At 32.8% G+C, this 13,640-nt stretch overlaps 1 protein-coding gene across 1 annotated transcript; it reads left to right on the top strand.

Moving 5' to 3' along the window:
• Positions 1 to 239: 239 nt before the first annotated feature.
• On the top strand, positions 240 to 6,183 carry LOC119678315 (7SK snRNA methylphosphate capping enzyme bin3; the record flags this gene model as incomplete). Its single annotated transcript, XM_038090081.1, is given in 6 exon segments — positions 240 to 613; positions 754 to 1,888; positions 3,298 to 3,484; positions 3,541 to 4,799; positions 4,948 to 5,094; positions 5,176 to 6,183. Coding segments are annotated over 6 exon segments (3,798 nt in total), but the record flags the coding sequence as incomplete, so codon positions are not given.
• Positions 6,184 to 13,640: the final 7,457 nt, after the last annotated feature.

Genomic DNA, 13,640 nt, shown 5'->3' with positions numbered 1-13,640 from the left:
CAAGCACTAACAATGCAACTACACCGACAGCAAATAAACATGGAATACCAGGTTCACCACCTAATAGCAATGCTAAAGCAAAAATTCAACAACAGCAACAGCAGCAACAACAACAACACTATCAATTCCGTGCGCCACAACAATTTGTTAGGCAGAAGAAACCCACAAGCACTCTGGCCAAAAAGAATAAAACCTGGAATAAACGACAAAATAAAACCGCAAAACAACTACAGCAACAGCAACAACAACAACAACAACAATGCAATGCCGGTAATGGCATAAATGCTGTTGGCAACACTGTTGGTGGTATTGGGACTGGTGGTATTGCATGCAATGCTGCCAATGTCAGCATATTAAATAATGCTAACAATAAAGCTGATTTGGAGAATCATTATTATCATCAACATTATGGACGTAATGCCGGTAACAATGGTAGTGGTGGTAACGGCAACGGTGGTGTTGGTAGTTTAAATAGCAATGGCAATACTGTCGAAGGTCGTGGCATTGTTGGCAACGGTGCGCCACCTACATCGCTAACTGGTTTAGAAAAATTAGGTTATGGTCATGGTCATATAAAGCAACAGTCGGTCTATAAAAAACTTATTGTTTATAGGTGAGTACAACGAAAATAGCGTAATGCTCAATGTCAACATATATAAAACTATAAAAAACAAAAATAAAAAAAAATTTCTATTAATTTTTTTTTAAATTTGTTAAATATTTCTATTTATTTATCATATCGTTTCTTTGTAGGAATCATCATCATCATGTGCTGTGTGCTGGTTCGGTGCATAACCCACTGGGTGGTGGCGGTGTTGTCAACCACAATTGCCAAGTGAATGGCTGTGGTGCTGTACAAAATGGAGGAAAAGATGGCGCCAGTGTTGGCAATAATGCCAATTCGGTAAACTCAACAAACGCCCTGCACTATTGTTGTGGACGTTCGAAGTTCTTTTTACCAGACAAGCGTCCACGCAAAGAAATCATTATACCGCCCACAAAATTTTTGCTTGGTGGCAATATATCAGATCCGCTTAATTTAAATTCATTACAAAATGAAACATCCAATGCTTCCTCAAATAATAATACGCCGGCGACAACACCACGCCGTTCACCCATAACCACTCCACCAAAAGTGGAAGTAATTATACCGCCTAACATACATGACCCTTTGCATTTGTTGGATCCGGTTGACTCTATGGAATATGAAAAACAACTAACATCACCGATGAAACGTTGTGGCGGTGGCGGCGGTGGTTTGCGCGGCATACACAAGCCACATAAACATCGTCACCGTAAGAATCGGAAGCCAAAGCGGCGCCGTCATGAATCATATAATTCGACATCAAATGCCAACACCGAAATGGATGACACGTGCTCACTTGGCAACGGCACAATGTCGACTGATACATCGTCTGCCGCGCTTTCAATTTCATTAGACTTGGATAGCACTAATAAAAGCTTAAACAACATAACAACAACAACAGCTGCTGTTGTTGTTGACTCATTAACGGGTGAAGAGCGCACTGAGCAGGTTATTTCACCTGCGCTCTCTGCAACCACTGATGAAAATGCTGCGGAACGAAACAGTAGTTTATTGCGCTCACCACAGAAAGTTGAAAGTTTTGTTGTGTCTGCACAGCAACATGTTGCTAGCAACAATACCACTGCAGTGAATATTTGCGCGGGAGAATTAAATGTTTCTGATAGCTTGTTACGCGAGCGCCCAAATAGAGATTTACGTTTGAATTTAAGTTCAATATTGAATAGCACGTGCAGTACTTTAAGCGGTGGTAGTGTTGGTGGTAATGCTTGCGCCATTGGTGTGGGCAATGGAGGCGGAAGAAAACGCAAGATAAGCGAGAGCAATAACTCGCAAAAAAATAAGGTACGTATATAAGAGTGTGTGTATTTTGTTTAAATGTGTGAGTGTGTATATGTATGTATGTTGAGAAGTATAATTGTAAGACGAATGAGGTCAAATTTGTTAATTTTTTTTAATGCTTTTGATGCTTTATTTTATTTGTTTTGTTTTGCTTTGGTGCTTTGTTTTGTCTGTGATTTGTTGTTTTATTTTACAGGGTATGTTAGTTTCGATGGTGTAATTTAATAAGTGTTTTATATATTTTTTATTTTGATTTATAATTAGTTAGTAATTAATTAATTAATATCATTGAGAATTAATTAGTAATTATTCATTAAAAGTTCAATAAAAAAGTAAATTAAAAATATTTATTAAATGATGAATTGTTAAATATATCAATTAATTAATTAATTGTAATTAATTATTGATGTTATAAATTCATCAGTGATATTTATAAATTAATTACTAATGTTTATAAATTAATTAGTATTTTTTATAAATTAATTATTGATATTTATTAATTAATTATTGATATAAATTAATTGTTATTTAATATACATTAATTTATTACCAAATATTAATTAATATTTATTAATTAATCATTAATTTTATTTTTTATTTTATTTATATTTTATTTACACATATCAATATGAATCATATGGACTTATAGCTTCATCCCATTGTGTGCCACCTTTTCTCATCTTGTTCCTGGCTATTTCTCATTAATCCACACCCACACTTCTCTTGCTCATTCTATATACTGGTAGTAGCTTTCTTAGGACACCTCATATCCCCATCATTTGTATTTGTATCCTTTAAATAGATATTCTTATTAACTTGCACTTATCGCACTACATCATGCAATCGTCTCCTTAATACTAATGTTTCTATTAACCACCAATTCATAGCCCATGCCACGTCATGTGTTTACGTGAGAGCATTGTTATCGTGATGCTCTCATTAACCTCATCCTTACAGCCCATAATACGCCAGTTATTTGAGTGGTTAATACTATTACTCACAGTTATCTCTTTTTTTATATCTCATACCACGTCATCTGTTTGTCTTCTTAATCATCATGCTAAAGTTATTTTCTACTTTACATCTCATACGGCGCTATGTATTCGTCTCCTTAATTGTGATGATCCAATTAACCCCTACTTTACATACCATACCATGTCTTGCATTATTCTTCTTAATCCTGATGTTTCCATTAACCTCCATTGAATATCCTATACTTTGTGAATGAATGAATTCATTTGTGATCCATTAATGTTTTCTCATCTACAGTTGTCTTTGGATTACAACTAGATTTTCGTTTGCCTATAATATTTTTCTAAAAGACTTATTGCAAATAGTCTAAACAATAGTCCGAATATTTATTTAAAAACACGCAATTACTAAATTTTTTTCTCTTCATTATTTCACTTTAGAAATTCCATCGTTTGGATTCGATGGACAAAATTGTAAGCCCAGTGGTACCACAACCCGGTGCTTGGAAGCGTCCACCACGTTTAGCAGCGACTGGTGCACGTAAACCAACCAGACGTTCAACGTCGGTCAGTGAAACTGATTTATTAAGCCCAGCCGATGAAGCAGCCAAACTGTTACATCTGGAAGGTATGCACGTTTGTCATTTAATTTTTTTATTTCATTAATAAAATTTTTCATTTCAGCTGAAGCATTACGCGTCGAAACACCAGATTTTAATAAATTAGAAACTATTCCCGAGGTGGCTTTAGGAAGTCCACTGAGTACAATCTCTGGTGCCACTTCTGCAACAGCCGGCGAACATGAATCTATGACCGAAGCTGCTAGTACGGGTGACAGTTCCACTACGGCAACGCCTCTGGTTGAACAAAGCATCACGAGCATTGCAACTGCTCTCCCCCCAAACGCAACTGCTATTGCTCAGTTGGTAAAAATGCCAAAATTTAAACCGGAAGGTGCTAAATATCGTTATGGAAATTACGATCATTATGGTGCTTTTCGACAACTCAATGAATTTATGGATGTGCGCTTGCAAGTATTCCAGCGACATTTGGAATTATTCCAAAACAAAGACATACTCGATATTGGCTGTAATGTGGGTCATATGACTATAACTGTTGCGCGTAATTTGGCACCCAAATCAATACTTGGCATCGATATCGATAAGGACTTAGTGAATTTGGCGCGACGTCATCTTTCAATGTTCGTACGCATACCACCCGATACGAAAAAAAATACAACAACAGCTACTGTAACAAAACCACATGTGAATGTAGTAATTAAAAATGAAAATGATAACAAACCTACGATTGTTGCAACAGTTGATGCAGTTGATACACCAGATGTATCGGGAAAATCTAAAAGGGCACGACGTAAGAGACGTAAACGCTCCAAACAACAACAACAGGAACAACAACAACTTCAACAGCAGCAGCAACAGCAAGTCGTGCTGCTGCATCACCATCATCATCACCACCACCATCATCATCATCATAACACATTTGAACAAGAGAAATTACGTGTGGATGCAGCCGAATTCTTTCCAGTCTCATTCCCGCTCATATATGGCGGTATCCCATTGAAAAATCCACGTGAAAACTTGCCCACAGCTACTAGTACTCTTGCACACGCTGGCACAACAGGAGCTGCCAATAACTCACCAAACGACAGCGCCGTTCATGGCAATACGAAAAATACATTTCCAGCGAATGTCTTCTTTCGTCAAACGAACTATGTGCTGAAGGATGAAGCGCTTCTCGCCAATGACACACAGCAATATGATCTCATTTTGTGTCTGTCGGTGACGAAGTGGATACACTTAAATTTTGGTGATGCCGGTCTGAAGTTGGCGTTCAAACGTATGTTCAACCAGTTGCGACCTGGTGGCAAATTAATACTCGAAGCGCAAAATTGGGCCAGTTACAAGAAGAAGAAGAATTTGACTGTAAGTATATCGTATATCGCGTCTTCTTGTGGAATATTATTAAATTTATTAATTTATATATTATTTTTATGTATAATTAAAATTTTTTATGTTTTTATTAAGATATTTATATGTTGAATATTAAATATTATTTGTTTTATTTTTTCAGGAGGAAATATATAATAATTATCGCAACATTGAGTTCTTTCCAAATAAGTTTCATGAATACTTACTCAGCTCTGAAGTGGGTTTTAGTCATAGTTATACATTAGGTGTGCCAAGACATTTAAATAAAGGCTTCTGTCGTCCTATACAGGTAAGAGAATTGTTTTTTGTTTTCAATAAAACAATAACAAAATACTCATATTTATTTATTTATTACTTACATTTCTTATAGCTTTACGCCAAGGGTGACTACACGCCAAATCATGTACGCTGGAGTGATGCTTATAATCCGCAAACACCTTATGAAGCATATCGTGGTATATATGCTACAATGACTCCACGCCCCACTGGCATGGCTTATCCGATGTCTTCGACACGTAGTCAAACATATGATACACCGCATTATAGTGGCGGTACTTCGGGTCCGTATAGTAGTCATCAAACTCCAATGTATCAGCCCACCTCACAATATTATAATCCATTGGAAACTGATTCTTATTTGCCATCCTACGATATGGAATATCTAAATCATATGTATGTGTTCGCTTCGCCACTTTACCAAACTGTTTGGTCGCCGCCAGCAAGTCTACGCAACAGTTCTTCGCATACGCCTGTATTCGGTAGCGTACGTGATGCTGAAATCGATAGTGACGGTGGTGGCGGAAGTAGCGGAAATTATCACAGACACGTCTATCCACCCAACGATGATACTTCATCACCAAATGCTAATGCAGGTGGTGCATTTAATTCAATACGTGAGGCTGACACAGATGATTCCAATCAACAGGGCAGAGTACGGCACGTTTATGCAACAAATTGCGGTGAAAGCTCCTCTTCACCGCAAGTTAATCATCACGACTCCGAAACCATTGATGGGTTAATGCTCGATGAGGAACCTGTTAATAGTTGCGATATTAATGAAGCTTAAATTAAACTTAAATTAATCGAATAAGCAACAAGCATATACGTAATAAGGAATATTATTGCTTCTTAAGAAAATAATTATTATGAAATTTATAAAACGCTTAACAATTTTTCAAAAATATTTTATTACGTTTTTTTTTTGTTTTAAATCGAGATTTGTAACGCTAAGCAAAGTTTAAAATTGTCTTATGATATTAAATAAATATGTCACTTTATTTATTGTTTATAACATATACAAATACACACATATACATGTTTACATAGATATATATATGTATATATACATATATGAACTATACATATGCAAATTAATAATATTTTTGTAATTTATTAATATTTTTTTAAGCTTAACATAATTAAACACTAGAAATCATAAATTTTAAATACTTTAATTAATTTTAAATTAACAAAAGAAATTAAAAAAAACAAAAATAATACTTCTTATAAGCTTGATAGATGTGTAGTACATTTTTGCAGTAGTTGATTTCATTCATAATATTTATATATAATAACACAATGCAAATTACAACTTTATTAAGCATAATATTAAATTATATATATAATATAAAAAACAGTGAGAAATCTATTTTTAATAACATTTTTAGCCGGGTGTAAACTTATACATATACAATATAACGACGACGTATATTGTTAGCATGTAATTAATATTTTTTATTATATTTTATTATATTGTATTTATGTATATTTATTATGTACAGATTTTTTTAAGCTGTTAAATTTTTGAAACTTACAAACCCATTAAATGTGTGACAGTGTGAAAAAGAAAACCTTTTTTAGTTTTAAGTTTAAAATGAATTAATACTAATGTGAAAAGAAATTTAAGAAATATGAAAATAAAATAAAATTAATATAGTGAAATAATTGTTGTTATTGTAACCCGTGGAGATCTGCTTGTAAAATCTCTTTGGAGAGTAGCGAACTGCACTTGGACGTCGAGATTGAGGAATGGCCACAACCTCCTTATTGCATTCTCCTTACATTCTGCTCTCCTTATAGCCCACCACAATGTCTTCTTCATTTTAATTAGCTGATATAACCACGTTTCTTTAATTTTGAATACCTAAAGTCAGCAGAATGGTTAAGAGGATGAGCTGGATTTAGTCACAATGAAATTTTGAAAAAGTGAAGGAAGTTATTATCTGGTTGTGTAAATCAAAAGCAAGATTTCGTAATCATCCAGGGAAGTGATTAAATTACAGCTTGCATTGAGCATCATACTTTTTCTATTCGATTTTTTCATCCATACCAACACGACTGAATATGAATTCAGTTTTCTAAATATTAAGCCTAATATTAATATCTCAATTTCCTATTCTTAATGGATTATAATCATGGTTAGTAGTTTGTCTTTTTTTTTATTTATTCTTACAAAATTGGTTTAAATCGGTCCTACATACAGAGACACTGAGAAGTATGAAAAAGCATGCCTTCCTAGCAGTTCTGGTGCTTCTATACATGCGGTTCCATTGGTATCGATCACTGAAGTAGCGAGAAGTGGTGAAGGTCGATGTCTGTCGTGCCCTGAACACCACTAGAAGAAAGACCCTTAAATGGTTATTACTATTACTATTATTAAACTTCATAGATTATACGTACATGAAGAAATGTTTTGAGTGAAAAGTCAAAAGTTGTGATACCCTGCCGCTATTTATACACACGATGTCACCGCTATTAGCTTATCGAAATTCCCTGCATAAAGTCAAAATGGGCATTTACACTTTTTTCTGCTTGGCAATAATTTAAACATGTGTAATTTCTAGATCAATAAAACCTTAATCAACAAGTTCTTGAAAATTTAATAACAGTGTCCGAGTCAATATATTTAGACTAATTGCAAATCTTTAAGGACACTGTCTACAGGAACCCAAGCAAAGAAACTGCACATTCCTTCAACTCTTATTGTAGAAGTGGTGGAAAAGAGTTTTTTCTGTGATTTTCTAGCTTCGACTAATAGATGGAGCAGGTCCTTAGGACCTTATTTTTTTGACAGTCGGATTGATAATCGGTAAGTACAAAATATCTGTTAAATTAAATACACCAACAATGTTGGTTTAGTCTTAACTGTATTGATTTTTTTGTGGAATACGATATGTTCGTTGGTTATAGTTTTCTAAGCAATATTTCTGAGTCAATGTAGCATTATGTCATTAACCTTGGTATACAGAATATGATTATTAGTAGTATAGGAGTAGTTGGTTGGTTCGTTATAGTGACTGATCATTGTAACTTACCAGAAAAGTATCTAAGAATCAGATAATTTGTTTTAATCTCTTGCATTTAGCAGTCTCATATTACAATAATCTTTTCAGGACATTGTATGTCCTGTACAATTTAGTGAAGACACACGAGTTATGATATATTATTATAGTAAATAATAATGAAGTAAATAATAAGTACAAATATACATTAATTAATTTTTATATAAGAGAGGTCGGAAAAGATCCAATGAAGGTAATTAAAAAGATAGGCGCGACCCTATACCCCACGAATGGAAACGGACACGAAGAAGAAGAAGTAGAATTAAAGAGATAAATGAACAACTTTGTTAAATCCAAAGACTTCTAAATTTTGTACTTGAAAATCCTTACCTAAAACAATGCACTTATTGCCCGCGTATGAACCATTAAAGAAAATATATAATTGCTGTAGCAATCACAGTAATGATACTACGTCACAGTGATAACGACGTTGTCAGAATATATTATTCCACCTGTCCCTCTCCACTCCCGACCATTGGTTTTTATCTATAATTTTTATCTATTTTTAAATGAGTTTGTTTGAGAATGTTTTGCAGCAGGTTTCGCAATGTTTTGTGTGATTTTTTTTATTTATTTTTGTTTTTGCATTTTTAGTAATATTTTTTTTATATTTTGTTATGATTTCTATGGCACTTCATGCACATATGCGACTTATCACACTCAGTTCTATGTTGTACGTACGCTCGGGAAGTTAGTGTAATTATTTCGACTGAGTTCTGGTGTGCCTTTTTGGAATAATTAAAATTAATCATACGCCGTGTGGAGCATGTCACGTGGTCGTTGTAAGTTAAAATATTTGAATTTTTAATTTACATTTAAGTGAAATTTATGATATTATAAAGAACATTTTTTTATTTTCTTAACAGTAAGAGATTTGCTGTTATCAGCAAATCAAACGATAGAAATTTGTATAAATATTACTCAATCGAGTTAAAGATATGGGTTTAAATTTAGAATTTGGAAAATATGTTATTTTATGTATTATTTCCATAGAATTTATTTATATATTTCTAACTTAATGTGTTGTAATACCTTATATATCTTAGTCATGTTAAATTGTATAAATAATTATAATTCAAGTCAAATATAATCTAATAGAGTATCAGAAACACAAGCCTGACACTTGCAGTCCAACAAATTATATACAGACTATAAATTAATTAAAAAAAAATTAAACAATCCTATGATCACAGATGATGAGTACTTTGCAATACTCTAAAAACCGTTGTATGCTCAGTCAAATTTTAATAAATTAACTAAAAATTTTTGTTGTTGTCTTTTCATTTCTATTTGAACTCTTCTAAAAGCTTTTTTGCGTCAAGACAAGTCACATTTGACAAAAAAAAAATTAAAATTCAATACAACGATGTTTATTATTATATTAATTTTCATTCGGATGAACCTAGAGTCCATTTGATAGTGGGTTTATAAGGCGAAAATTTATATTTAAACACACATAAGCTTTTACTGGCACGTATTGTCTTAATTATTTAAACTGATCCTAATATGTGAATTCCACTTTCATATCACAGTTATCTTGGAAGATATGTAAAAATCTTATATAAACAAATGATAAAATGTTATGGTTTTAACACTTTAGTGTCGCAAACATTTTAGACATATCGCTGACTCATTTCAAAGGGTACTTTTTATTTTTATTTCTATAAAAAATCGTGTGCAATTACTGATAAGAGTATATTTATCAATGTGTTAACTCAAAACGCCGACATCAACACTCCCACTCTATATGTACTCATATATATAATATTATCTAACATTAATTAGCAATGTTAATGTAAAGGAAAATGAAATCTAAGCATAATAAAAATGTTTTCGTTGATAATTATTTAATTTGTATTTAAAAATTTTAATTGCGTGGGTCTTTAAAAATCTATAATAGTCCAGACTTTTACGCAATTATTAATAATATTTACATACACATTTTAAACTCAGTTTCCACTTAACAATAAAGGAGAGGGCTTATCTTTCTCGTAAATCTGTTTCGATTTTATTTTAATACTACATACCCACCATGTGAGATTTTAACCTACTAAAACTAGCTTTTAGGAAAAAAATGTAGAAGATTTCCACCACTGAAGCGGATGGCAGTGTGGGTAACTTTATTCCACTAATTAATGAGCAGCATTAAGATAATGAGGCTTAGTACCTAGAAGTCTAGGTTTAAGTAACGTAAAAAGCATTGAAATGGTATTGGGGGAAGGACGGTGGGTGGAAGATTTGAGCTTATGGCTCAAGTCCGGGGAGACGGGTTAGCTGTAGACTTTATGACCAGAATAGGTAGATATTATAAATAATGGTAATCCTATCATCATTCATGAGGATTGTGGTATTACTTTTGAGCACCTTTTAATGAACTCAATATATATTACTTTGCTGAGGATGTTTCTCACCTTTGTGCAGTTATTTCATTTGCCATATCATATCTTTGTACTCATCCGTACCCTAAAGTCCAGATCAATAATACATAACACTATTTAGTCAAATTCTCTCAAGTTTAAATTGTTAATTACATTGTTCCTAATACTAGATCTTTTTTAGATAGATAATTAAACTTAGAATTAAAAAAAAATTAGTTAATTTATAACTGATGTGATGCTTTAGCTTATAATATTCTTTTAAGCTAAGTTCAGTTTTTTGTGTTGGCAACAATTCTACAGCACTTTGTAGACTTTCCACTGAAAACTTACTCTGTTCTCTGGTATAGTAGCATGAGAATGAGTAGACATCTATTGATGAGAGTTAAGAAAGAGAAGGAAATAAAACAATGCATTAAGCAAATATATTATATTAAGCTTGATGACGACACTTGAAGACGTCTGGGTGCGATTGCACTTTAGTCACGATTAAAATTGAGACATATGACGAAACGTGATAAAAACTGTTTGTATAAAAATATAATATATAATTAGTTAATTTGTTTTTAAATTATATATATATGCAAATTATAGTACGAGTATTTTTTATATTTAACGCACGTGAAATGTGGGAAACCAAATGTTACTATAAACATTTTGTTAGTCTTTGGCTAGGGAACGTGCTTTTTTTTAATTTTTATTTATAATTAAATTAAGTAAATAAACAATTAACAGTTTAAAATTAAATTACTTACATGCTGTATAAAATATATTACTTTTTCGCATATTTAATTGTAAAGATACTTTTTGTTTTTGGTTTGATTATTTTGTTATTGCGAATGTAGGCGTTGATAAAAGCTTTCAAAAGAAGCACAATCTACATTATTTTAAATTTTTTAAATTATAAAAATCAGTTAAGGAAAAAGTATATTTTTTTCAATTCATGCATAAATTTAAATCTGAGATCTAACGATATTTACTACGTATATGAGACTTTTTCCATTAAGAAGCGGCAAAGATCTCTGTATCTCATAAAGCTATTTTGTTTAGCCGCGTCAAATATCTCACAACAGGTTAGAATGTGGTGGTTCGATTCAATTTACTATCACTTTGTGGAACTCTCAAACATAACTAATCATAACACATAAACGCCTTGCTCTTTCTCTTTGGCGGAGATCAGTCTTTCGCATATTTATGAATTTAGTATCTCATCGCTTGCCCATAGAGGCAAACCTGTCCGGTGCCGTGTAGTTCCATAACGCGAAACGTTAGTTGAGCTTCCAAGTCGAAATTAGTGTCTCGGTTGTTGGTTTTATGCTGTGAGTCAGTTTAATTGTTTTCGTTATTCAATATATACATTCTTCCATGTGAGATACAAATACAGTATATAGTTATTATATACACAAAGCAACTCACACAAAGTTCATAATATAAATGCTCCAATAATGTGTTGTTTTGCAATTAGTTACTAATTATTATTTATAATAATAAAAAAGAAGGCGTTAATTGTTTTGCGCAAGCGTATCCGTAAACTTTACCGTTTATATGAGTATCTTGCAGATATAAATACGTACGCATCTTTAAATCAACAACTACCAACAAATTAAAGATACAATAGTGAACAATTAATGTGCGTATTGGTGCAGCATTTCACATCATTTTACAATTAAAGTTTCAATGAATTTACGTAAGTCTTAACTAAACTTGAGTTTTATTGTTTTAGTTTAAAATGTATCTGTATCTGTATCTGTAAAAGTGTTTTATCTATCACCTTTGCCATAATCGTGCCGTTTTGCAATATGAAATAGTATTTCCTACTACTCTACGGTAGAAATGCGATTTCTTTTTCGTTTCTTTTAACTTCAGTAAACTCTTATCTATAAGAAATTGTCTTTCTATACACCTTACCATAAGTAATTCCGTAAATGGTATTTGAAGTGGAAATTATCTGTCTGATGTCACCTTGACCTTTTCGGCATTGCAGACTATGTTTAAACATCTGAGCAGTTTTTTGTTCTCAACATACATTTGTGATAGTATATTCTGGGTACATTCTTTTCCTGTTGGGTTTACGTACAAAATGAGTCAATCTCATTAATCATGAATACGATTATAAGTGGAATAAGCAGTTTTTTTTTGCTTTGTTCTGAATAATTAATATGTAAAACTTTCTTTTTGCTGATATTTTAATAATGATATTCTCATGTGTTAATATCAAATTCCCCAGAAACACATCACAAGCTTGTTTCGCAGTTAATGTTCTTTATATATGTATTTTTTTTTCATTAAACTCTATGCTGAAACTTCTTAGAAGTTCGCAGAAAAATTAATAAGAGAAAGATTAAAGTAAGATTAAAGTAACTTTGTACCAGATCTCACAGGATAGGACACTGGGCAGTGGGAGTGACTACAACACAAAGAAAGGTAGCAATTTGCACCGATCTACTACAAGTGTACATTGAGAAGAGGGATTGATTACAACACAAAAAAAGGTAGCGATTTGCGCCCATCTCATACCAGTGGACATTGGAAAACGGGGTTGATCACAACACAAAGAAAGGTGGCAATTGCGCTGATCTCCTACAAGTGAGATCAAGAAAGGTAGCGCCTTATGCTAATCTCTCATGAACGGACATTAGAAAGTAGGCTTTATCACAATATTAGATAAGAAATCGATTTTTGCTGAGGACTCAAACATGAATAAACCAGTAGAAGTTGGAATTTAATGCGTAGACCTATGCATATATAAATCCCATCACTTCTGTAACTGTACTTCAATGTATCAGAAAGAAGTTTCCGCCATCTTGAGAACCGTTCCTCTTTTGCCGTGAACATGAATTTACCGAAAGAGGAAAACTATATTCTCACTGGCAGCCCCGGGCAGTTATTAAAACTATTTCAGTGGTCTGCATCTTGTCCAAGATAGCTAGCGAATATAAGCAATTAATCAATTCAGGTGCCACTTTCAAGGTAACACAGGTTTGGGTTCCTGTGGACATGAATATAGAGGTGGAGTGAGTATGCTGACAAAGTAGTGAGACATAATATCTACTCGATACAATCCTGCTCCTCCTAATTACAAAAGAAAATGTACATATGATCACAATTTGCTATCCGTT

The sequence above is a fragment of the Teleopsis dalmanni genome, chromosome 2 (assembly GCF_002237135.1).
Source record: "Teleopsis dalmanni isolate 2A chromosome 2, ASM223713v2, whole genome shotgun sequence".
Lineage (NCBI taxonomy): Eukaryota > Metazoa > Arthropoda > Insecta > Diptera > Diopsidae > Teleopsis > Teleopsis dalmanni.
The sequence above is the reverse complement of the archived record's forward strand: the minus strand, read 5'-3'. Positions and strand labels throughout refer to the sequence as shown.